This window comes from Podarcis muralis, chromosome 11 (genome assembly GCF_964188315.1).
Source record: "Podarcis muralis chromosome 11, rPodMur119.hap1.1, whole genome shotgun sequence".
Classification (NCBI taxonomy): domain Eukaryota; kingdom Metazoa; phylum Chordata; class Lepidosauria; order Squamata; family Lacertidae; genus Podarcis; species Podarcis muralis.
This window is the reverse complement of record NC_135665.1, coordinates 8,330,041-8,356,585: the sequence shown is the minus strand read 5'-3', so window position 1 is coordinate 8,356,585 and position 26,545 is coordinate 8,330,041. Positions and strand designations below refer to the sequence as shown.

At 45.8% G+C, this 26,545-nt stretch overlaps 1 protein-coding gene across 1 annotated transcript; it reads right to left on the bottom strand.

Moving 5' to 3' along the window:
• Positions 1 to 187: 187 nt before the first annotated feature.
• HABP4 (hyaluronan binding protein 4) lies at positions 188 to 19,722 on the bottom strand. Its single transcript, XM_028748200.2, is given in 9 exon segments — positions 188 to 499; positions 1,962 to 2,147; positions 3,866 to 4,034; positions 6,610 to 6,693; positions 8,235 to 8,306; positions 8,470 to 8,631; positions 11,183 to 11,333; positions 19,183 to 19,678; positions 19,681 to 19,722. Coding segments are annotated over 9 exon segments (1,419 nt in total). The 3' UTR covers positions 188 to 442.
• Positions 19,723 to 26,545: the final 6,823 nt, after the last annotated feature.

Genomic DNA, 26,545 nt, shown 5'->3' with positions numbered 1-26,545 from the left:
CAATTGCTTTGCATAGGCGAAGGTACATTTCACTCAGGTCAGAAAAACAGCTGCCAAGTGCCTATGGGGTTTTGCCATCAAGTCTCAAAACAATCCTCTCTTTTCAAAAAAACAACAACCCAAAACCCACCCAATCTGGTTTAGCTTGCATTTGTGACACCGTGGACAAAGAGACACCCCTCTGTACTTGTTTTGACACCATCACCTTGAACCTTTATTTGAAAGCCCTCACGTACGATACCATAAGCCTTCACAAAGCTAATCCCCAAACAGTGGTGCTCAACCTTTCCTCCCAGCCCACAGGATAGGTCTAGGCGCTTAACACAATAGAAGTGCAAAATTCACACACATAAGTCATCTCTCTCTGTAGGCTTGGATGATATTCTTCCACAGCAACATAGAGCTGTTGTCGCTACTTTTGAGGCGCCATTATTCAGTTCTTTCAAGCTAAAGCAGGGAAATCCTCAGGGTCATCGGGGTTTGGAGCAGTGACGTGCATCTAAAAGAAAGAAGAGCACATCTCAAAACCTTTCTGCTAGTTCGATAATAACTGGCGGTGTTATCTAGACCCTGAGATGCCCATAAAATTTGACTCTTGTTCATCTCAGTTTCTATTTTGGCGCCGCAACCTTCAAACCCAAATATTATTTACTGTAAGCCTCTATTAAACAATGGATGGGCAGTGTCTGTGTACATTAGGCATATAGGATTTCTTTTGCATGTTCAGCTTATTATTATTTTTAATAAAAAATACTTGTAAAACCCAAGTTCTTAAATTCTGAAGAGCCTGAAAACTCACAACTATAGCATTTCAATTTGAATTAGAATTAAAAGTGACCACAATTCAACCACAAGAAGTTTAACTGGGTGTCCTTAGGTCAATCACTCTTGGCCTACCTCAACAGCTATGAGAATAAAAGGGAGGGGAGAGAGACCTATGGCCAAACTTTTGCAATGGCAGGATAGAAGTGGAATTATTCGTTTGTTTTATTCTAAATTCTGCCTCCTTTATTGCTCTTTTCCCCACAAACAGTGCATGTTATGGCATCCTCCCAACCATAACTCCTAATTTCCACCCACACAGGTGAGCCCATCAGGTGGTCATGGTCCTGAAGCAGCAGTGGGCTCACAAATTTTCCGTATTTTTTGTTCTATAAAACTCACTTTTTCCCTCCTAAAAAGTAAGGGGAAATGTGTTTGTGTCTTATGGAGCGAATGCAGGCTGCGCAGCTATCACAGAAGCCAGAACAGCAAGAGAGATTGCTGCTTTCACTGCGCAGCAATCACTCTTGCTGTTCTGGCTTCTGAGATTCAGAATATTTTTTTTCCTCGGTTTTCCTCCTCCAAAAACTAGGTGCGTCTTGTGGTCTGGTGCGTCTTATAGAGCGAAAAGCGAAAAATACACTAGATTTCCTTGCCTCTTGAGTCTACAGACAGGTCTCAAGCGCTCTATTTTCTCCAAACTACTAGAGAACTCAGATGAATTTCTAACCCATTTTATTCCCAATGGGTTTTTTTTTTTTAAAAAAAGAAGTTCCTGAGAATTTGACAAATCTACATAATTGAGTTTGAGTGATCAGTCTAAACCATGGATCAGCAACCTAAGGCCCATGGGCCACAAGCAGCCCACGGGGTCATTTAACCGGCCCACGAGTCGCCCCCAAACCGAGTCACCCACTCGGCAAGTCCACGCGCGCTGTATTAAACCGGTGCAGCGCAGCACAGCACAGGGACTCGCTTCTGTGATGCCGGAAATCGCGTCTGCGCAGATGCCAGAAATCACATCTGTCAGAAATGACACGCGGGCACACGCGATCCGGCCCATGGAGAGATCTCTGCTGGAGTGAACCGGCCCAGGCGAGGTAAACCTTGCCGACCCCTGGCCTAAACTGTAGTGAAGTGGTCAGTCTGCATTCGCTAGATCTGGGAAGGAGGGCTTAACACAACACCCTAATAATTACCATCACTTCCGGCCTGTGTCCTCCTGAGTCCTCAACTCTCCGGACACGCCCGCGACCTCCCCGGGCTCCTCTAGCTCCACGCCCCGGACGAGGCAGGTTCCCAAAATTAATGTCCAGCTGAGAAGTGATGTCGTTTGCTGCTTTCCGGAAAAAGTGAGCATCGTCCTCAAAATCCTCCTTCAGCACCTGGAACAGAATTGATCTAGATTATAAACACACAACCTGAATTCTTTCCCCCCGAAAAGGAGCACCCACCAGACACTTCCTAGGAGCTGTGAAAGGGGGACATGAAAAGGAAACGGTTGCAGCTTTAAACAAAAGAAAACCAACCCAAAAATTGCTACAATGTTCTCACCACACCTTTTGACCCATGGAGACCTATAAGGGGGTTTGGAGCAGGCATAGGGAAACCCGGCCCTCCAGATGTTTTGGGACTACAACTCCCATCATCCCTAGCTAACAGGACCAGTGGTCAGGGATGATGGGAGTTGTAGTCCCAAAACATCTGGAGGGCCGACTTTGCCTATGCCTGCTGTAAGGTATTTGAGAGAAGACAGCTCTTTTATTTAAATTGCCACTAATGACAAGTCGTTCTGAAAAGTGTACTAATACCGCTAAACATTTTACAGTCGTACAATGCCAAACGCTTTGGCTCCCAAACAAAATGGCTCCTGAACTATCGAAACCCGGAAGTGAGTGTTCCGGTTTTCAAACGATTTTTGGAAACCAAACACCCTGTGCAGCTTCCGATTGGCTGCAGGACGCTCCTGCAGCCAATCAGAAGCCACGCTTGGGTTTTTGAATGGTTCCGGGAATCGAACATACTCCCAGAACGCATTCTGTTCAAAAACCACAATACCACTGTATAACAATATCCCACCTTACTAGCACAGCAGTCACAATAATTTGTCTCTATGTTACAGAGACGACAACACGCCTATTATCTTGGCATTTTCATAGCCAACTTTTTGTCCTTTGCAAAAAGAGTAATCAGTGTGCTCTGCCAAAGATGCTACACTGCAAATACTTTTAACCATGGTTTGTACAACACAGAAATGAATGCTGATAAATTTGTTGGTTGCTGTTTTTTTAAAAAATATATGTTTTATTAATTTTCATTGACAATTCACATAACGCTTTTTCTTGGGCTCCAAGCTCAATACAAGCAAAAGGCAAAGTCACCTTAAATCAAAGTGTTGTGGTTTATCAAGTGTTGCAAAGGATGTTACCTGGGTCTTATAAGCTTAAATCTTGTTGCTTTCGAAAATAATCTGCCTATCATCTAATCCAGTGTTTCCCAACCTTGGGCCTCCAGCTGTTTTTGAACTACAATTCCCATCATCCCTGACCACTGGTCTTGCTAGCTAGGGATGATGGGAGTTGTAGTCCAAAAACAGCTGGAGGCCCAAGGTTGGGAAACACTGATCTAATCCTCAATGCAACTATGAAGAATTACAACCATTTTATTTTCAATGGCACTGTTATAGTGACTAATGCAAGAAAAGCCCTCATGAAGCTGGGCTAAGGAAACATCTAATATGCAGGGGCTGTGCCTATCATAATTTTTGGCAGTCACACAATACAAATCATGAAGACACCTGGCACTCAAAAAAGCTTCAGAAAACCCCAACATTTCAATTTTGATTTCATACTCTGGATCACAAGTCTTCAAAGTAGCAAACAAGACAAATGAAAAAAAGCTTGTTTGGTCAATACGACCGAGCCATCAAGAACGGAAAAATATCTACTGCTGGAAGTTAAAAAAACTTGAGCAATTCCAAAGAATTCTAATAATGTTTCATCTGTTCAGACTATCTCTCAGTATGATTCAGCATAATAAAGCCATTTTTAAAAAACATAGGGTTGAAAGGAAGAACCCTCTAAAATCTAAGTTTTTTGCTTACATCATCTCTATATTTTGACTTGTGAATCACCACTGCTTTAGAAGGAACAGTGGTTTCAGGCTTCCGGATGTTGAATTCAGGCTTTGGTCGACTTTGCTCCTGAAGATTTTTCCACTCATCCAACGTCATCTCTTGAACTACTTCTTCCACAGGCTCTCCTTCAGCAACTCTAAGGGTTTAAGTAAAAACCATTAGCCTCTAGGATGGCAAGAAGGGAAAGGCAGAGGAAAATTGAAGGCACAAAGCGCTGAAAGTGGAGATTCCCTTTCTAAGCAACGGTAAGAAGAGCTTGCACCAGTGAGAGGAAGCTGCTACAAACTATTGCAGTATGGAATGCTCCTGTTCCAGCCAGCCATTCCCCCTTCCTGGCTACTCCATTCCACCACAACAGACTGCACTCCATTGAGTATACAGAGAACTCATCGGGTAACTTAAACGGAGTCCTGAAGATTTTTCTTTTCAACTCCGGCAGACCTTGATGTTCCCCTGAGCATGTCAATACTTCCCTCATGTGTTCAAACTTCTGGAACTCAAAATATGATTTCCAATACAGTCATACCTCGGGTTACAGACACTTCAGATTGTGTTTTTTTGGGTTACGGACCGCCGAAACCCTGAAGTACCGGAATGGGTTACTTCTAGGTTTTGGCGGTTGTGAATGCGCAGAAGCGCTAAATTGCGCTTTGCACATGCGCAGAAGCGCTGAATCGCAACCCACGCGTGCGCAGACGCGCCGCTGCAGGTTGGGAATGTGCATCCCACACGGATCACGTTCGCAACCCAAGCGTCCACTATACAGTGGTACCTTGGTTCTCAAACGCCTTGGTACTCAAACAACTTGGAACCCAAACACTGCAAACCCGGAAGTAAGTGTTCCAGTTTGTGAAGGTTTCTCAGAAGCCAAATGTGCTCCGTTTTGAGTGTTACACTTCTGTTTTGAGTGCCATGCTTCCGTTTTGAATGTTATGCTGAGGTCTGTCTGGTTTTGCTATTTATTTTGCGTTTTTGTGACTGTGTGGAACCCAGTTCAGCTACTGATTGCTTGCTTGTGTGACTGCAGTACACTGATTATTGCTTTCATTTTATGGAACAATGGTTTCGCATTAGATCATAAAATTCATGTTAAACTGCTGTTTTAGGGGTTGTTTTTAAAAGTTTGGAACAGATCAATCCATCTTTGCATTACTTTCTATGGGAAAGCGTGCCTTGGTTTTGGAACGCTTTGGTTTTGTAACGGAATTTATTTATTTTAAAAATCATTGATTTTTATCCACCCTGGTTTCAACCCACATGTGCCTGTATGTTTGTGTAAGTGTTCACATCCACAAACTTTTGACCACACCCTCTGATGCCATGAGGCCCTCAGAAAGTTGGCCAAAAGCAAATATGGCCCTCAGGCCCCAAAAAGGTTAGCCACTCCTGATCTATAGGATTCCACCACTATTGTTAACCTACTATACAAGTCAAAGATACACCTGAACCTTACTTTTTCCATACTGCAACAGCAGCAGACGCCTATCGTTTCACCAGTTTCTAAAACACTGACATTTGCTGTTCAGTATTGCTATAGTATTGCCAAGATCAAAACTGTTATAAGTCCATTAGGTTTACTAGCTGTACGCAAGCACACCCAAGAAACATCAGAGATATCTATCTAACCCACAAACCACTTTAAGAGCTTGCATGCTCTTATATACCATTTGTCACAGGAAAGAGAAACAGATAGTAGTTCTTATTCCCTGCAGGGAATTAGCTCGACATATCCTATTGGATGGGTATATTCTGCAGAACAATATATACAGGTATTTGATAGAGTACTTGGATGGAATATAACATGGATATGTTATGGCTGTGGCAATACAGGGGTGCCCCGCAAGACGAATGCCTCGCAAGACGAAAAACTCGCTAGACGAAAGGGTTTTCCGTTTTTTTAGTCGTTCCGCAAGACGAATTTCCCTATGGGCTTGCTTCGCAAGACAGAAACGTCTTGCGAGTTCTTGCGAGTTTGTTTCCTTTTTCTTAAAGCCGCTAAGCCGTTAATAGCCGCTAAGCCGTTAATAGCTGTGCTTCGCAAGACAAAAAAACCGCAAGACGAAGAGACTCGCGGAACAGATTAATTTCGTCTTGCGAGGCACCACTGTAATTTAGCTGCTAGTTACACAATGGAAATAGCTAACTGGGAGAGGAGTCTTATCAAATGTGACACTAAATGCAATCTTCACCAACCAGAGAAGAGAGGCTGGGGCGTATTGATTGATTGATGATGCATTATCTGCCTTAACTGTTTCATGAGAACTCAGTTATCAGAAAAGCTTTAAAACAGGAAATTAGGTTTAGCTGCCAAGGAAAGAAATGCAAGTCTTATAAAGTCAGAATTTGCACAAGGAATTATATGCACCAAGGTTTGTATCTAACTTAAGTCATACTCAAGCCAGGTCCATTAGAATTAATAAACCTACATGACTCATATCCATTAATTTCAAGGGGTCCAAATAGGACTAAGATCAGCTACAAATGCAACATGGCCAGGTACTTATCACATAGCCTGATGCACGTTTTTTTTTATGAAGTCACCCAGTGTGGGTCACAACTTGGGCAAGCCTGTTGTAGAATGTTGCATTGACACTCTATGCAAGGTGCAGCTTGCCCAAATATCTGCACCACTTGCAGGATGCTAGACAATGGGCCGTGTTTTCCAATAATGACTTAACAACAAGAGCAAGATGTTCAAAACCAGCCCATACTTGGTTGGAGATTCTCCTTCAGGTGCTCCTGCGCTCTCTTCTGTTTCTGCAGTCTCTTCCATAGGAGCAGTCTGTTCCAGCTCACTGCAGAAACATTAAGTGCACCAAGTAAACTCGTTGGAAACCAAAAACTATACTTTGCAGTGTACTCATACAGACTGTTCAGAATAACTACACCTTTCTGAACACCACCTGGGCCGTGTTCAGAAAATGGTGGTGGGGGATGAGTGTTCAGACCCCTGGGCCCTCACTTGTGGGGTGCCTCAGGGTTCTGTCCTCTCCCCCATGCTTTTCAACATTTACATGCAGCCGCTGGGAGAGATCATCAGGAGGTTTGGGCTGGGTGTTCATCAGTATGCGGATGATACCCAGCTCTACCTCTCTTTCAAATCAGAACCAGTGAAGGCAGTGAAGGTCCTGCGTTAGTGTCTGGAGGCGGTTGGAGGATGGATGGTGGCTAACAGATTGAGGCTGAATCCTGACAAGACAGAAGTACTGTTTCTGGGGGACAGGAGGCGGGTAGGTGTGGAAGACTCCCTGGTCCTGAATGGGGTAACTGTGCCCCTGAAGGACCAGGTGCGCAGCCTGGGAGTCATTCTGGACTCACAGCTGTCCATGGAGCCACAGGTCAATTCTGTGTCCAGGGCAGCTGTTTATTAGCTCCATCTGGTACGCAGGCTGAGACCCTACCTGCCCGCGGACTGTCTCGCCAGAGTGGTGCATGCTCTAGTTATCTCCCGCTTGAACTACTGCAATGCGCTCTACGTGGGGCTACCTTTGAAGGTGACCCAGAAACTACAACTAATCCAGAATGTGGCAGCTAGACCTGGTGACTGGGAGCGGCCGCTGAGACCATATAACACCGGTCTTGAAAGACCTACGCTGGCTCCCAGTACATTTCCGAGCACAATTCAAAGTGTTGGTGCTGACCTTTAAAGCCCTAAACGGCCTTGGTCCAGTATACGTGAAGGAGCGTCTCCACCCCCATCGTTCTGCCCGGACACTGAGGTCCAGCTCCAAGGGCCTTCTGGTGGTTCCCTCGCGAGAAGCCAAGTTACAGGGAACCAGGCAGAGGGCCTTCTCGGTAGTGGCACCCGCCCTGTGGAACGCCCTCCCACCAGATGTCAAAGAGAAAAATAACTACCAAACTTTTAGAAGACATCTAAAGGCAGCCCTGTTCAGGGAAGCTTTTAATGTTTAATAGGTTATTGTATTTTAGTGTTTTGTTGGAAGCCGCCCAGAGTGGCTGGGGGGACCCAGCCAGATGGGCGGGGTATAAATAATAAATTATTATTATGATATTATTACTTAGTGTCTCACTGGAGAGATGGGGGCATGCTCAAACAATATCAGTCTTGACAACTAGCACATTGCATTGTATGCCAGTAACTTGATGACAGAAATATCACAATATTTTTAGCAGAGATTTTAGGGACGTTAAACAGAATCCAAAAACTCAGCACAGACACTAGCATCAAGATTCTGGAATTTTTGCCAATTTCTTAGATGCAAGATCTGAAAGCTGGGAGGCGGCATTCGTACATGATAAATTATGACCATACAGCTTGGAAACTATGTTCCAACAAGACTACAATCCAGATATAACTACTAAAACACTGTCATACCTCACATCATCCTTAACTGCTCCCCAGTTGCGAGGTCCACTTCCACCCCTTTTGTCTTCTGCTCGGACTCCTCTAGAGACATAAATCGTGTTCTTTTTAGTCCCCGTTTTTGGAAATTAAAAATATTTGTATACAATGGTTGTCCAAAAGGTTGGTTACAGATGCAAATTCACAACACACCCACCCACCCCAGTATTACTAAGATGCTGTTAAGGTACTAGACCAGCACACTTACGTTTTGTCGCTCCCACTCTGTCGGTCAAATTCCCGCTTCCCTCTTTGATCAAAGCCGTTGAAAGTCCTGTTCATTCCACCACCTCTTCCTCTGCCTCTCATTCCACCTCTTCCTCCCCCACGACCTCTCATTGGCCTTTCCCGATCAAATCGGTCTATCGGTCTGAAATACAATTCACCTTAGCTTGACCCAGCGTATCTTCAATAGGTTAACACCGTTGAGATGCAATTGAAAAGCAAAGCATTACATGCAAGACATTTAATTGCGTTAAAATTATACATGGCGTAGACTGAAAAAGCGGATAGGGCCTCATAATACAGTCAAACATCGGTTGTCGAACGTAATCCGTTCTGGAAGACCGTTCGACTTCTGAAACGTTCCGACAACCAAGGCGCGGCTTCCGATTGGTTACAAGAGCTTCTTGCATTCTAGCAGAAGCCACGTCAGACATTCAAATTCCAAGGAACGTTAGAAAACCGGAGCATTTACTTCTGGGTTTTCGGCGTCCGGGAGCCGAAACGTTCAAAAATGGAGCCGTTCGAGAACCAAGGTTTGACTGTACTCAAATTCAGGGCCATCCAATGAAATTGGATGATTCAGGAACAGACAGTGGCTGCCAACCTGGGTGGCATTAAAGGGGTATTAAACAAATCCAAGGAAAAGATGACCATCATTGGTATGCTTCTGAGTAACAGCTGCTACCACAAAGCAGCGTTGGCCCCAGTTCCTGTTTGCAGGTTTCTCATTGGTTGACCACTGTGAAAACAGGATGTTGGAGTAGATAGGCCTTTGCCCCAATCCAGCAGGATTTAACCTTACAGCTCTGATGTTTCCCCCATGGAAATGAAAGGAAGTTTATTGCGGTCCCAGACCAGATTCACATACCATACTAAACGAACATAAAACACAACAGAATTAAGTTTGAATTTACAATCAAATATAACAACAAACAATACGAATATGACGGCCATTAGAAATGTGGTTTAGGTCTTAGTCTCTAAGATATTATCTAGGGTTTGCATCTGAGGCCTTAGTCTTTGTAACAGCACGGCTTGTTCCCTGAGTTTTATGGCAGCCACGCAAAATCTGGCCACCCGTAGCGTGATCTCTGGATCCTTATACTCTATCGGGGATTTTAAGCATTGAGGTTCAGACCCACTTGGAATTTTCTGTATAACAGGGGTGATAAAGACAGAGCGTATATCCTCATAAAAACGATATTTTAGCAAGACATGGGAGACAGTTTCCACCTCTATCAGGCCGCAGGGGCAGACTCGCTCCGCATACGGTTTACCCACATATCTGCCCTGCAATATGGCAGATGGCAGCACGTTGATTTCCTCATGAAAGTTCACAAAACTAAATCAAAGCTGCAACTGCATTCCTTTTGTCCAATGTGGTAATGAGCAGATTTCATTTTGCTGCTGTGGCGTTTGCCTCCTAGGATGGGTCATAGGAAAGGGTTAAAATGGTGTGATGTGATTGGCCAGTGAGAATGCAAGGGGGGAATAAAAGTTAGAGTGGGAGGTTTTGAAAGTCAGTTGAGGTTTGGGAGTTGGAGAAGGAAGAGGGAGGTTTAGGTGTGGGTTGGTAGAGTTGTATTGTGAGAGAGTGAGAGGAATTGTTAGGTGGAGTCAGATAGATAGTTGGAATAATCAGTTTGGAGTTGTTAGGAACTAAGGATAAGAAACTGTCAAGAAAAACTAACTGAAACCATAAGTTTGTTCCTGCATTTTAAAATAAACTTGATTATTTGTTTATGTTAACAACTGACTGGACTCCATGTGTCCCCGTGAGATGCGGGGTGGTGGCAGCGGAAAAAGCAATCACAGTGGCGGCACAGGGTCAATAGACCGTCAAACGTCCGGGGGCCCTGTGTGTGATCGCCACAGCTGCTATTACCTAGAAAACATAAGCAATTGTGAAGATTTCTTCCAAAGGCCACAATCTTAAGAAGTGGAATTCTGCCTGTGACGTTTATCCTTTTTGGCTCTTCTACCCTACTGTAATCTGCTCTCAAAGGTTAAGGAACCCTCTGGAACAGAGCGTGATGGGGGCATGGAGACCTGCAGGGATACAAGCAAATTGGGAGGTCTTGATACATGCTGCTGCAGCCAAGTCCTTTCTTTTCACACAAGACAACTCTGGTTCTGAGCTGCTATTTGAATTCTTTTCTAATGAGCAGCCAGTGGTTCAGAGAGGTTGCGGAACATTTCACTCCCCTCCCACTAGAGTTCAACAAGCTGTAAGATGTGCTTTAAACAGAAACAAAACCAACCCACAAATCTAGGTGCGGTCCCAACACCACAAAGTATGATAGAGCAATTCAGAAAGCCAAGAGCTTTCTCTTTGTTTTTTACATGCTACTGTGATAAAACAACCGCCTGTATTTATTGTCTTTTCAAGAGAACAATCTGCTCCAGATACGTAAACCAGAGTCACATTTACAAGACAAAGCGAGTCCAGGTCACGTAAGCAATCAATTTAGCTGAAAGCAAGTTTGAAGCACGAAAAGGAATAATGCAGTCTAGAATTCCAAGACTCAGGCACGTGGGGATACCCAACCAAGAACAGAATGAAAACAAAGACTTGGCTTTGTGGTTGAACATCTCTAGGAACCATCAGTCACAGGTCTAGCCAACTGGTGGCTTGGAAAATGAACCCGGAAAGTCCTTTCGGGTGCCATTTTTATACCTCCTCCAACAGCACATACCTTTCTAGTGTTAACTCCGCTTGTCTTTCCATTTCATGAGGACGGTACTCCCTGAAAGAAGGTCTCCATTCAGCTTTATCTTGCTTTACCTCTGTGCCTCGGTTTTCATTCCATCCCTGCTGTTCTCCCCTTTTTGGAGCTCGCTTCTGGCCTGTGGGGTACAGAAAAAACATGATTTTGTTAGGCAGATGAACCATGAGAATCACACAAAGCTACGGGGTGTTAACTGAGACACCTAGATTCGAATCAGATTTGAAAGCAGTCTTCATCACCCTGGGGCCCTCCAATATCCTGGATCACAAACCCCATCAGCGCCAGTCAGCATGGAGGCTTGAGCCCAACACAATGGAAAGCATCAGCTTAGTGAAGGCTGTTGTAATGTACAGTTTGAACTGTGTCTGCGAGTTTCTTTTCTACCATCTGTTAACATCTAATACTTAATAAATACTTTACAAAGTAAAATAAATAAAATATGTAGAATATTGATTTGTTTTAATGCATTTTTAGTTTGGTTCTAATTTAAATTAATAATTTTGAATTATTTTAAATAACCATTTTATATTGTTACTACTAATAATTTTGTTTCATTCTTTTTGAAAACCGAATTAAGGTGGGTTGTTGTTTTTTTAAAAAACTATCAAGTGGCATATAGATGGTATTAAATAAATAAATGCACTTTTCTAATGCCCAGCTATTTTTATCTTTGTCTTTGTATTTATGCTGCTCACTTGAATTTCTTGATTTACTTTTTATTTGTTTAGAAGTGTACTTATCTAGATGTCTTCTATGAGTGGTTCCAATTTAGTCCTACACAGAGTAAGCCCACTGAAATTGGTTCAGTTACTCGTAAGTAACTTAATCCACTGTTGTAAATGGGTCCACTCTGAGTACAGTGGTACCTCGCAAGACGAATGCCTCGCAAGACAAAAAACTTGCTAGACGAAAGGGTTTTTTGTTTTTTGAGCTGCTTCGCAAGACGATTTTCCCTATGGGCTTGCTTCGCAAGACGGAAACATCTTGCAAGTTTGTTTCCTTTTTCTTAACACCGTTTATACAGTTGCGACTTGACTTCGAGGAGCAACTCATAGAATGCGGTGTGGTAGCCTTTTTTGAGGTTTTTAAAGACTTTGGTGATTTTTGAAGCTTTCCCAAAACTTTCCCGACACCGTGCTTTGCAAGGCGAAAAAAATCGCAAGGCGACAAAACTCGCGGAACGAATTAATTTCATCTTGCGAGGCACCACTGTATGACTTCTATTTTTATTTTGCAAGCCACCTTGAAAACCTTTGGTCAAAATGTAAGGTACAAATAATAAACTAAGCTAAACAAAACTTCAAAATGTATAGAAAAAAGTGATTGTTCAGCTTCATTTCACAGCCCGTTGTTAAGTGTTACAATTTTCAGTGTACAACATAAAGCTTGACAGTATGCAACTGATAATAAAAAAAAGGAAAATTATTTTCAAGCCCAAATCTGGTTCAAAGGTACCACTGACAGCAAACAGACATTCACAATTGTTGACTGGGCTTTACAAATTCAATGCAAGCAACTCGGCAAGAAAGCTCAGCTATCAAAGGGGGCAGGTTTTGTGCAATTTATATGAAAATAACAGAGGAAGCATACCCAGTATTCAGAATGTAGGACTCCCAACTAAAATATACAAGCTGCGGATATCACAACTAGTGGGGACAACTGTGAAAACCCCTATAAAATTCATACTCCCACGGATGCATGAAAGTATTCCAACAAGCAATACTAAACGCCTTTTAGGAAATACAAGTATTGGTGCACAGCAAAAATCTTAGCAAGAAGATGAGGAAAGTTTGAAGGTTACAAGGAAGATGTGCTAGTGATTATGCAGGAAATAAATCTGTACTTTTAATGGGCAAGCCAAGAATGGTTAAACAGGCCCTAAAGGATCTTCACTAGCTCCCAGTACGTTTCCGAGCACAATTCAACATGTCGGTGCTGACCTTTACAGCCCTAAATGGCCTTAGCTTGATATACCTGAAGGAGCATCTCTACCGCCATCATTCAACCCTGAGGTCCATCTCTGAGAGTCTTTTGGCAGTTCCCTCACTGTCACTGTGAGAAGTGAGGTTACGGGGAACTAGGCAGAGGGCCTTCTCAGTAGTGGCACCCTCCCTGTGGAATGCCCTCCCATCAGATGTCAAGGAGATAAAGAACTACACAACTTTTATAAGACATCTGAAGACAGCCCTCTATCAGAAAGTTTGTAATGTCTGATGTTTTATTATGTTTTTATATGTGCCCAGTGGCTGATGAAACCCAGCCAGATGGGAAGGGTATAAAGAAAATAATAATAATAATAGTAGTAGTAGTAGTAGTAGTAGTAACTACTCAGTCAGTGCCCTGAGCCAGCTGCTATGAATGATTTCTTATGGACCATGCATCAGAAGTTACAGCATCACCACTCACAAAGCTAAGTAACACACCCTCCTTATTTATTTATTTGCTTGGTAGTTAAAGAGTCATAACACAACTGGAAGGACATAATGAGATACCGCGCTGAAAGAGACCTGTTCCCAGTGAACTTGGAGCTTTCAATATATGGAAAAAATAATGGGAATGGCTGTTGGGAGACATTACCTCATCTTGGCCTCTCTGCATAATTTGTTAGATCTCTCATCTTCTGTGACTACCTACAAGCCTTCGATGTGAGGAAGAAAAACTTGTTTTTCCAGAGATGGTTCATAAAGGAATCCTGCCATGCTACCAATGACCACAATCCAAGCAGCAGCATGTAGAAAGGCTTATTCCACAGTGCTAGCATTTTCTGTAGCCCAGCCATTTTCTGGAATGAAGACATCTAAAGTGCCATTTCACAGAATCAACAACTGATGACCAGGCAGAGCCAAGCCATTTTTTTCTAGAATCCAAAAGAACCCATTTTATTTCAATGGCTGATCAGCTGCTGTAGTCCAAAGGATGTCAAGACCCAGTGCCAGCCCACCCATGAGGCAAGGTGAGGCGACTGCCTCAGGAACCAGGATCCACTGGGGCACCAGATCCAAATGTCAACCTTTCTTCCCTCTTGTTCCTGGATTTTGATTTTTCCTTGCCCTTTCTTCCCTAGCGAGGAGAGGGGCCATTTGGGGTCCACCTCAGGCACCAAAATGCCTTGGGCCAGCCCTGCTAAGACCTACAAATTGTCTAAAGAAATTAAGGACATAGCATGTGTATGTTTACTATAAATATGTCCTGGCAAACAATTCATTCGAAGTCTTCAGTATGTATTATACCCACTGTATTCCATTATATAATCATGTAGGAATCTGCATTTTAAGCCATAAAGAATAAATGTTTTAATGAACTAAGAGCTCTTTAGCGAGCAAAGGGCTCTTCTACAACCCAAGAGGTTTACTTTTCTAATTATATGGTTTCCTATTCGAGTTAGCTGAATCTCATACATATTAAAAGGCTTGTGTACACACACCCTAAGATAATTGCACAGAGCTATGTTTTAAAGACTGTAATTTTTACAAGTAAAATAAGCCGGTGCTTATGACTACACAGCTGAAATTGAATGTGTAACCAATTCAATTGCTTACAACCCTGAAAAAGGATTGCAGTTTTTATCATTAATGTAAGTTAGCATCTCAACTACCGGCAAAATAGAAACCTAAGCAGCCTATATTTCAAATATTTACTACCCTCCACACGGAGCATACAAAGTAGCAAAAACAAGAGGGGGGAAGGAGAAATCAGTGATGCCTGGATTAAAGTTGCATATGACCAGGTAAACTACATTCACATAGGACCCCCCCCCCCTGAATTTGCCATTATGTTGAGAGATGATTTGAAGCAAATTTCTCCCAAATCTCTTTCAGGCCACTGTTTGGGCTAGGGCCAAAACCTATTATTTATCTGTTGAATTTTTAGACAATTCTTCTTCATCCAATAGAGCACATGGTAGTTCACCAAACAAAAACCCAATATTAACCCAGCCATTTCTAAGGAGAGGATTCTATCCCAGTAAACCAGTATAGAAGTCTTGTTACACTATGAGGCTTTAATGTATCCCATGCTTTCCAAATTCTGATGAACACTGCAGCTGGAGGGAAGTGTTGCGCTACCTAAACAGTCCTAGTTGCATGATTTATCAAACCTGTATGCAAATGTATTGATAGCAGAAAGAGATTGTTCAGATGCTGTCATCATCTGAAAGGATCAAAACAGCACAGAGCTACTAATTCCCAGGGAGAAAACGACCCAGGGAAACAGACAAAAAGTTAACAAATTAAATGTGAAAACAGCTACCAAAGACTAACACCCATCCTGTTGATATGGTGGGAGAAGATATAAGAGAACTTATTAGTAAAGCAGCACTAACAGATAATGGACAAAGTTCTAAAATGACTAAATCCCAACTGCTTTTTAGCCAATAACTATTCAAAGCTCTTTTCACCATGTCAACATTTGAGGGGGGGCGGGGGGATGAACATAGTGTGACTTAAGAGGTATCAACCTAACCTAAAGTGGAATGTGGTTTGCAGGGAGATCTGCTTCCAAGGTTCATTCCACTGTGGTGTCATGGTTACTGAGTGTCAGACTAGGACCTAGGAGACCACGGTTTTAATTCCCACTCGGTTGAGAAACTCACTGGACGATCTTGGGCCTCTTGGCCTAAACTACCTCACCAGGCTGTTGTGGGGATAATATGAGGAAGGGGACTAAGTACCATGTATGTCACCTTGGGCGCTCAGTGGGGGGAGGGGAGGTGTGTTATAAATGCAATCAATCTATCAATTTTCAGTTCAACAGTCTTGTGTAGCAAGTCTCAGAAACATGCTCTTCCAGGGATTCTCAACAGCAGCTGCCAATCAGAGTCAGCTGTGCTAGGCAGTTCCATAGCCAACGTTAGCACGTATATGACGCAATTACTAATTGGGTCACACATTGTGGAAAGGGGAAGAGAGCAGATTGTAATCCTGTAGATTTTGGACAGTTAGACCAGGCATGTCCAAAGTCCTTTTCGGGGGCCTAATCCGGCCCGCCGGTCGGTTTAATCCGGCCCCTGTGGCAGTTTATTTCCTGGGGTAAAATCCTATGAAACACCTCAACGACTTCAATCCAAAAAGAAACTCAACAACTTTGGGGTAAAATCCTAAAAAAAGGAACTCAGCAACTTTGGTCGGCACCTATGGCCCTTCACTTCATCAAATCTGGCCCTCTCTGAAAAAAGTTTGGACACCACTGATTTAGGCCAAGGATGAGAAACCTCAGGTTCAGCGGCTGAATGTGGCCCTTCAGCCATCTCTCTCCAGTCCTTTTGGAAACTCTGCAGAACCACATTACCTTATAAGCAACCTATGCAGTTTTTTGTTTTGCCTGGCTAAAAGGTGTCCTTGCAGTCTGATAACACCTATTGCTTGCCTGGAAGCCCTTCACTTGGGGTGGGGGGAAATTGTAACTCACTGAACAAATATTAAGAGTTGTGTCAGCTGCTCACCACCAGCCTCGACCCCCCCAAAAAAGTTAACCAGAAGGGAATGCGATCCTTGGCCTCTAGTTTACACCTAGACAGTTTAGGCATTCAAATCTCTAAAGAGGAGTCTGTATACTTTCCCCTTTGCTCTTCTGTGTGAACAGTAAATTTAACGGAGAATGAAGGAAGGACACTTCAGACATGATAAAATGTTCTCCATCTGATCTACCCCAGTTGTCCCGGGTTCAGATTTCCACAGAAAACACCAGCACACTACCATAGCCAGCTGCAGCAACTCATGTTATTGTGTGACAGAAAAACTGTGCTGCTGTGATGAAACAATTGCCGTAGTCCATGGATATCTCTCTGCATATATGTGTCTGTAGGAGAGACACGGCATATGAAGATTTTGGGCAGCTCCTCCAGTCCCAAGTACAAACTGGTTAAATTGAAGAGTCAGGATATAGAAAGCGAGAGACTGGGGACAGCCAGCAAAAATATATATTGTGTATGTAATTTGAACATTCAAGAAGTATTCCGAAGCACGAATGAATTTGTCTTACACCCAATTTTACATTTAAGTGACCTGCTAAACCATTCTGCAGTGCATTTTTTTTACCTAAATCTTGACATCATGAAATTTTATATTAAGCTGTGTGCAGTAAAAATGCGTATTAGGTTTTAATACGCTAGTTATCCCAAGCTGCAATGTTTTTCAAGTGATTGACAAGGCACACATTTCTGTTCTGGATTAAAACTGGAGACAGGCTCACAGAAAATCATGTATTTTGTTCATCAGCAGTACTTGAGGGAGCACCTACATTTGCTTGCCTGGGTCTTGAGATCTATGGCAAAGGCCCTCTGCATGGTTCCACCAATGGCTACAGCCTTTGTGGCAACACAGGATAGCATGTTCTCTGAGGTGACACCCTGCCTGTGGAACTCCTTCCCTACAGGGATACGGCCATCTCCTCATGAATGATTTTCTGATGCCAGCTTAAGACATCCCCTCTGCCCAATCACTTGGAATGGCCAATCTTTTGTGGGCAATGACAACGTGGGCTACATCAAAGAACCTGATGCATCTTTCCCTTGGAATAATGCCATTATTCATAAATTGGCAAGTGGGGATGGAAAACACACCAATGTTTCTTGACTCAGCCCTGCTCTGAGAATCGTCAAGTTTTAGCTTAGGTTCTCAGCACAAACCAGGCTTCCTAGTGGCACGTGGGTTGGATACAACTGCCCCCACTGACTCATACGTGCTCTTGCACAAACTGAGTTGTTCACAAATCACAGAAGTCAACTCCTAGGGGCAGAGGTCCCTTCAGTCCCTCCAATAAAATATCTGAGGGGGGTTGCCACCCCATGTTGATGGACATAAATGGCCTTGGTCCAGTATACCTGAAAGAGCATCTCCACCCCCATCATTCTGCCCGCTGGACCGCTGAGGTCCAGTGCCGAGGGCCTTCCCTCGCTGCGAGAAGCCAGGTTACAAGGAACCAGGCAGAGAGCCTTCACGGTGGTGGCACCCGCCCTGTGGAACACCCTCCCACCAGACGTCAAAGAGAAAAACAACTACCAGACTTTTAGAAGACATCTGAAGGCAGCCCTGTTTAGGGAAGCTTTTAATGTTTGACAGACTATTGTCTTTTAATATTTTGTTGGAAGCTGCCCAAAGTAGCTGGGGAACTGGTGTGTGTGCACCACCTTGTGATCGATTATCTGCCCCTTCCCCCATTTTTTATTCAAGTTGGCACTCCTGCCACACGTGCGGTCTGGCATGCGAAGAGCAAAAACTTGATTGGAGCCTGTTCCAAAACCTTCAGCTGAAGAGCAGCAAAGAAAGCTCTCTAGCACGAGCACCCCTCGTTCCGGGCACTGCTGAGCTCAGGGCTTGGGAGATCGGCTTGATCCCCAAGGAATCAGGGAGTCCTGAAGGCAGCCGAGCGAGCCCTTTCTGACAGCTTGGCGTCAAGCGACGGAATTAATCGGGGACAAGGCCGGGCGGGGGAAAACGTCGCTGCCTTTTGGCGCCGGCCAGCCCGCGGGACCAGAACGGGAAGGCGCAGCCCAGGCGCCGCGGCCGCAACTTTGCGCCCTCATCCCAAGCGCCTGCTCTCCCCGCCCGACGCCACAATCGCCCTGCACGCAGGCGGCGGCCCGGCCCTGCCCTTCCGCAGCCGGCAAGACTCGCCCACGGCCCGCGCAGGGAGGAGTCGGAAGCCGACCACGAGGCGAGCGCGGAAGCAGCCCTCCTGCGCGGAAGGCGCGCGCAGGCAGCCGCCTGGGGCGAGAGGAGGGCAGGTGCGCCGCGGCGATCGCGTCCATTAACCCGAACCGCCCCCGCCCCGTCCAATGTCATTCGCAGTCGCGAATCCGGATTCTCCTTCCCCCGCCCCGGCCCATTCATTCCAATGGGCTCCCTCGTCCAAAGGGCGTCGCGGGCAGCGCAGCCGACCCGAAGCCCGAGCCTGGGCGCGCTTCCTCGAGGTGGACGGGGCTCGTTCCCCAGGGCTTCCCCACCCCCCGCTCCGGGTCCCTTCCCTACCGGGCGCTGCTGAGGGGCTCTCGGGCTGCGGGAAACAGGCGCCACCCTTGCGCTCCTTCTGGGATTCCCTTTTGGCGGCGGCCGCGGCAGCGGCGGCGGCGGCTCCTCCCGGGCCGGGCTTCCTCCCGGCCGGGGGGGCGGCTACGGCGGCGGCGGCCGCCTCCTCGCGCTTCTTGCTCTGCTGTTTGCGCCGCTCCGCCTCGCGGAGGATGTCGAAAGGGTCGGACTCGTCGTCGAGCAGCTGGTGGAAGCGGTTGGCGACGGCGCAGCCGAAAGTCTCCTGCATGGCTGTGGCGGCGGCCACGGGGCTGGCCAGCGCGCCCTTCATCATTGCCCTGGCGGCGGCGGCGGCGGCACCGACGGCCGCCCCTTCCCCGAATGCGACAGAAAGAAGCGAGCCGGGCTCAGCGCGGCCCAAGTAACCACGCCATGGCCGCTCGCCCGCCCCGTCCGACTGCACTGCCCAATCGGCGCGCAGGCGTCGGCCCCTTTCCCCCCCAGGCGCTGGCCGCCAACCAATCCGCGCCCTCCGTCCCTCATGGCCCTACCCAATAATGCACCTCGACGACGTTCAGAGCCACCGGCCAATCAGGGAGCTCGGGCCCTCCCCGGCCGGCCAATGAAAAGGCGGGATCCCCCTTCCGCTCGCACAGTTTCCCACGCCGCTGGCTTATGACGGAGAGCGTCTGTGGCGTCACGTGCCCGGCTTTGGAAGCAAAAGCAGTGAGGGCCGGGGTTTTTTTTTTTAATGTCATGGATAGGACTACACGGGGCGGGGGGGGGGGGGCAGGGAGATGTCTCAGTAATTAGTAACTGCTAATTACTGTACATGAGCAAATGAACTAGAATGGCCCCACTAGAGTTGATGGGTAAAAATCTATCAGAAATCCTCCATGTGGTCTATGGAATATTTTTCAGTAACTGTAGGTGACAGCTTGGATATTAAAGTGCTAGTGTAGCAAATGATAGGATTACAGTGGTACCTCGGGTTAAGTACTTAATTCATTCTGAAGGTCCGTTCTTAACCTGAAACTGTTCTTAACCTGAAGCAGCACTTTAGCTAATGGGGCCTCCTGCTGCCGCTGCGCCGCCAGAGCCTGATTTCTGTTCTTATCCTGAAGCAAAGTTCTTAACCTGAAGCACTATTTCTAGGTTAGCAGAGTGTGTAACCTGTAGCGTATGTAACCTGAAGCGTATGTAACCCGAGGTACCACTGTATGTTGTTGTTTAATCGTGTCCGACTCTTCGTGACCCCATGGACCAGAGCACGCCAGGCACTCCTGTCTTCTACTGCCTCCTGCAGTTTGGTCAAACTCATGCTGGTAGCTTCGGGAACACTATCCAACCATCTCGTCCTCTGTCGTCCCCTTCTCCTTGTGCCCTCAAACTTTCCCAACATCAGGGTCTTTTCCAAGGAGTCTTCTCATAAGGTGGCCAAAGTATTGGAGCATCAGCTTCAGAAGCTGTCCTTCCAGTGAGCACTCAGGGCTGATTTCCTTCAGAATGGATTGGTTTGATCTTCTTGCAGTCCATGGGACTCTCAAGAGTCTCCTCCAGCACCAGAATTCAAAAGCATCAATTCTTCGGTGATCAGCCTTCTTTATGGTCCAGTTCTCACTTCCATATCACTACTGGGAAAACCATAGCTTTAACTATACGGACCTTTGTTGGCAAGGTGATGTCTCTGCTTTTTTAGGATTATAACTAAGTTGGTTTCCCTGAAGACCGAAGGCCATTGTGAATAGGAAAATACTATAAATACCATTCATTTATCTTGGTGTTGTCTACACTGACTGATAGCAGCTCTCTGTGCTGTCATGCTGGAGTCTTTTCTCAGGCCTTCTTGCAAATGACAGGGATTGTACCTGGAACCTTTCGCACACAAAACTTGTGCTCTGCTGTTGAGCTACGGCCCATTCCCTCATGCCTGAGTGGGGCTTTGAACTTGGGAATTCCCAGTCCTAGCACTTCTATACTGTCTAGGTTAGTATAAACACTTAGTATAACCACTTCAAAGGAAGTCTCTAATGAAAAATTGCTGGACTAGAGTTTATCAGTAACCTTTAATTATATTTGTTTAGCCCTGGCTCACGATAATTGCTTCCATCCATTTCAGATGTTAAATTAACATTAAAAAGCTATGAAAAATTATATTACAGATGAATGCTGTTGTAAATAGACACTGTGTTTTACTTATATACACTTTTACATTGAATATCACAAACTAGCTCTTGCATTTCATAGACACATGGCTTCATGGCTTACAGTCCGTCCCCCCACTATGTCTATTTAACTGCCTACTAAGGAAAACCTTTGGTCATCTGATAAAGACTCTGATCTGAAAAAACAGATACCACAATAAATTTGTTAATGCCACAAGACTTGTTTTTGCTGCAGCAGACTAGGGATTCCTCCAAGGCTTGGTCCCTGAGGTCTACTTAGTATTTCGTAGACTCTAGTTTGCTGTAAAACTTGGTATATACCAATACTTGACATTGGCTATGTGGTTAAAGTGAAATAAAAACGTGAGTTCCTAGGTTCAGTTTCAGCTAATGGTAAGTAAGGTCTCTGTTATAATATATGGAAGGGAGACTACGGCCGGATCTACACTGATCTGGAAAACGCTATTAAAAAACACTATTTAAAAATATAGCTTCCAGTGCAATTTCCCATTGGCCACAGATCGCTGCTCTACAGCACTCTGGTGTCACATTTTTATAACACATTTTAATGTTATAATTCACCAGTGTAGATTAATCCTACAATCTAGGGTAAAAAAAATCTGCCTCTCCTCCTTACTGCTCCATATACTTGAACTGCTTCCCAGAACACCTGTGCAATACTATGTTTCTTACTTCCGTCCAGTCGCATTTCAGAACCCATCTTTTCTATGATGTCTTTTCCTTACTCCTCTAGTTCTCATGCCCAACATTTATAAGCCAATATAGGGCTTGTATCCAACAATGGGTTTGCATTAGAAGCGCTTCCACTTCTGCACCTGATTGTTGCTGTCCCCACCTACTCGTGCTCCCTGAAACCTATTCCTAAATATTTGGTACATATGACACGGAGGACAGCAAATGGAAAAAGGATTGGTAAAAGTGTTGTGTTAGCATAAGTGCTAGTACAAAGCCCTCATTGGATGCCACACTGTGCAAATAAGTAGGCTGGAGTGAATTTATAAGAAATATGAACTTAACCAACACACTCCATAATATTTATTTGATGCAGAACATGTTTTGTAACTTGGGGTGAAAGGAGTACAATTTACTTTCAGTCAGGGAGAGGGGAAAAGCTTTCCCTAAAGGTGTGGATGTGGAGGATGACAGCATGTGTGAGGCAATGTATTGTTACTAAGGCTGCATGCCACCCTCAATCTCTGCAACAGGGTTGTGTTTCCACTGGGAAATTAAGGCACAGCACAGCAATGTTAGAAATTGAGATATGAAAGCTAGGAGCTAAATGGCACTTTAAAGCTAGGCTATGGGCAGAACAACGGAATGTCTAGATACACTTTCTTTACAACAAGAATACAAAGCTGAAAATGAATGAACTGCAGCTAAAATCTTGTATTCATTTTTCACATAGACTAGTCCTCATCTGAAGACTGCAAAAACAAAGCCATGCTTCCCCTGCCTGCCCCCCTAATATTCTTAAGAGGGTCTCTTCTCCAGTTTTCAGAGTGGCTTTGAGTGGGGAGGCAGAAAAAGATCCTCCATTGCTTCCACTCTGCAGTTTTAATCTGAAATCACAGGCACAGTACTGAGCCCAGAGCTCAGAAACTTCTCTCGGTAGTGAAATTCCTTGTCTCAAAACATGCCTAGAACAATGGGAGTTTCGAACGCTGCACCATAGACTAGTGCCATTAAGAAATACGGTTTATTTTAAAGATATTTACACCTAAAGCCTTCAACAGATGGGACACAGAATATTGCACCCCAAGAGTGTCCCTCGTTGCTCCTCTCACAGCTTCAGTGAGTTTGGGTCCAAAGCAAAAGGCAGTCATGGCCTCCAGTCTCTCGGCAGAACCTCCTCCTCCAGCCAGCAGCGCATGAAATTCTTTCTACTTCTTCCTTGTTCCCAGAACACCTTGCAAAGCGCAACACCTCCCCTTCACTTTCTTCGCTCCCCTTCTTGAGACCTGTTTCCAAAAAGGGCACATTTTCCCTGTGTGACATCACGCCTCCTGCAGCCTCTTCCAACTGTGCTATAAGTAACACACAGCTGAGGTGGAAGGACAGCCAGCTGGGTGGTTCTTTAACGGCCCGCTCCTTAGTTCTTCTTGTTTTCTTAATGTCATCGCTAACAACAATCTCCTGAACAGGAGAACTGGTTCGGCCTGTATTTTGAATCTAGTTTCTGGCACTGTTCCTTCATACTCCAAAAATCAGCTAAATTATACCCCTTTACTGATTTCTAAGGGACGCGGGTGGCGCTGTGGGTAAAACCTCAGCGCCTAGGACTTGCCGATCGCATGGTCGGCGGTTCGAATCCCCGCGGCGGGGTGCGCTCCTGTCGTTCGGTCCCAGCGCCTGCCAACCTAGCAGTTCGAAAGCACCTCCGGGTGCAAGTAGATAAATAGGGACCGCATACCAGCGGGAAGGTAAACGGCGTTCCGTGTGCTGCACTGGCTCGCCAGATGCAGCTTGTCACGCTGGCCACGTGACCCGGAAGTGTCTCCGGACAGCGCTGGCCCCCGGCCTCTTGAGTGAGATGAGCGCACAACCCTAGAGTCTGGCAAGACTGACCCGTATGGGCAGGGGTACCTTTACCTTTACCTTACTGATTTCTAACATTCACTAACTCTAGCAGTTCTGGGTGCCCTTGCACCCTCAAACTCTGGTATCCCAGATCTGTAACAGTAAGTAAGACCTGAACACATAGCACTCTCTCCTGTGCTTTCCAGCCACTGGGATTCAAAAGCGTACTAAAAGCTGAGCACAGCCATGGCAAATAATGATTGTCTAACCTACCTCACAGGACTTTTCAGCGTATAAAATGGGGTGTGGGAGAAACATGCCTGTCACCTTGAATTCCTTGGAAGAAATGTAAATATAAATGTGGTGATTTTAAACAGATACATATTTAATGAATTTCTGCTTGGCTTATCCACAGAAAGGAAATGCAATAAATATCCGGACAATACTGTCTTCGCCGCTGTTTTTCTAGAAAAAGAGGTGCAGGAACTCATCACGAATGCCTTCCTTGTTCTCTTATAATGGAGTCCGGTTGAGAGGTGCTGGAACTGAGTTCTGGTGAGTTCCAGATGAAAAAAAACTATGACTGTATTCATTAAAAAAAAAACTTTACAAATGTGCTACATAAATCCTAAGTTCAACTTTCTTATACAGTACATGACTATGAGAGTGCATTGTCCCAGAAGCGTATAACAAAGGGCTGACAGAATCGTGGCTGAGCATGCTAGCAAATCCCTGGCTGCACTAGATGGGCCGTTATCTCGCCTCTGCGATGAATGTACAGTGGTACCTCGGGTTAAGTACTTAATTCGTTCCGGAGGTCCGTTCTTAACCTGAAACTGTTCTTAACCTGAAGCACCACTTTAGCTAATGGGGCCTCCTGCTGCCGCCGCGCCACTGGAGCACGATTTCTGTTCTCATTCTGAAGCAAAGTTCTTAACCTGAAGTATTATTTCTGGGTTAGTGGAGTCTGTAACCTGAAGCGTATGTAACCCGAGGTACCACTGTACTTTGGCACACTATTTTTGTTATGTACTGAAGCTCTCAACCAGGGCCATCAGGGGGATACTGTAGATAGTTTTCACTCAGGTCCACATATGCAAATAAGGGATTGAAAGTGACATTCAGTGATTGGATAGTTACAGAAAGTGTTACAGTTGCGTTCTAGTGGAGCTCTATATAACCAGGTTGGCTGAACCCTTCAGTTCAGTTCTGTTCTGGCCTGTGAATTAATAAGAGCTGTGTCATCGGATATGTTCACCCACAACAATTTTCTTCTAGGTTTGGGGAATAATTCCATTCTATTGAGAACCAGGGCTTTAAAGCCCAATATATTAGACTGGCAGGGACGCGGGTGGCGCTGTGGGTAAAAGCCTCAGCGCCTAGGGCTTGCCGATCGAAAGGTCGGCAGTTCGAATCCCCGCGGCGGGGTGCGCTCCTGTCGTTCGGTCCCAGCGCCTGCCAACCTAGCAGTTCGAAAGCACCTCCGGGTGCAAGTAGATAAATAGGGACCGCATACCAGCGGGAAGGTAAACGGCGTTCCGTGTGCTGCACTGGCTCGCCAGATGCAGCTTGTCACGCTGGCCACGTGACCCGGAAGTGTCTCTGGACAGCGCTGGCCCCTGGCCTCTAAAGTGAGATGGGCGCACAACCCCAGAGTCTGTCAAGACTGGCCCGTACGGGCAGGGGTACCTTTACCTTTTTTATATTAGACTGGCACAACGTCTTTTCTTGTTTATCACAGTTTTAGCTAATAACATAAGCGTGTCTCCGTCCAACTGCACATTTTCCTATTCTGATTCATTAAAGGCACCCCTGCCCGTACGGGCCAGTCTTGACAGACTCTAGGGTTGTGCGCCCATCTCACTTTAGAGGCCGGGGCCAGCGCTGTTCGGAGACACTTCCGGGTCACGTGGCCAGCGTGACATCGCTGCTCTGGCGAGCCAGCGCAGCACACGGAAACGCCGTTTACCTTCCCGCCAGTAAGCGGTCCCTATTTATCTACTTGCACCCAGGGGTGCTTTCGAACTGCTAGGTGGGCAGGCGCTGGGACCGAGCAACGGGAGCGCACCCCGCCGCGGGGATTCGAACCACCGACCTTTCGATCGGCAAGCCCTAGGCGCTGAGGTTTTACCCACAGCGCCACCCGCGTCCCTATTCTGATTCATTAATTACATTTAAATAGAGATTGTCACGTGATAAGCGCTCAGGTGGTCTCTTGCTTAGCGCGCCTAGAGAGCTGCGTCGGCAGTTCTGATTGGCCAGACGCCTGGGACTAAATAACGCGCCAAACGCGCCCAAAGCCTGTTTACTGCGCATTTAACCGCCAGCGACAGAACCCGCCTCTTTCCACCCCACAGCCAATCAGCACCAAGCACAATTCTTCACATGAGGACAGCCGGGGGCGGGCCTTGGTGGGATGCCGGCGGCCCACCCACCCTAGGAGATTTTCGAATTCTGTTGGCCGGAGACGGCCAAGCGCCAGCCAATGGCTGAGCTCCTATACGGCTAAGACCCACCCAGCTACTCCCTTTTTCCCGCCGCCCGCCTTTGAAGTGAGGGAGCTCGGCGCTTTCCCCGCACGCCATTGGCCGCGGGGGCCCGCCACTCTCCTGACGTGGGCGCCCGACTTGGTGATTGGTTCCGCCCAGGCGCGAAATGTAACG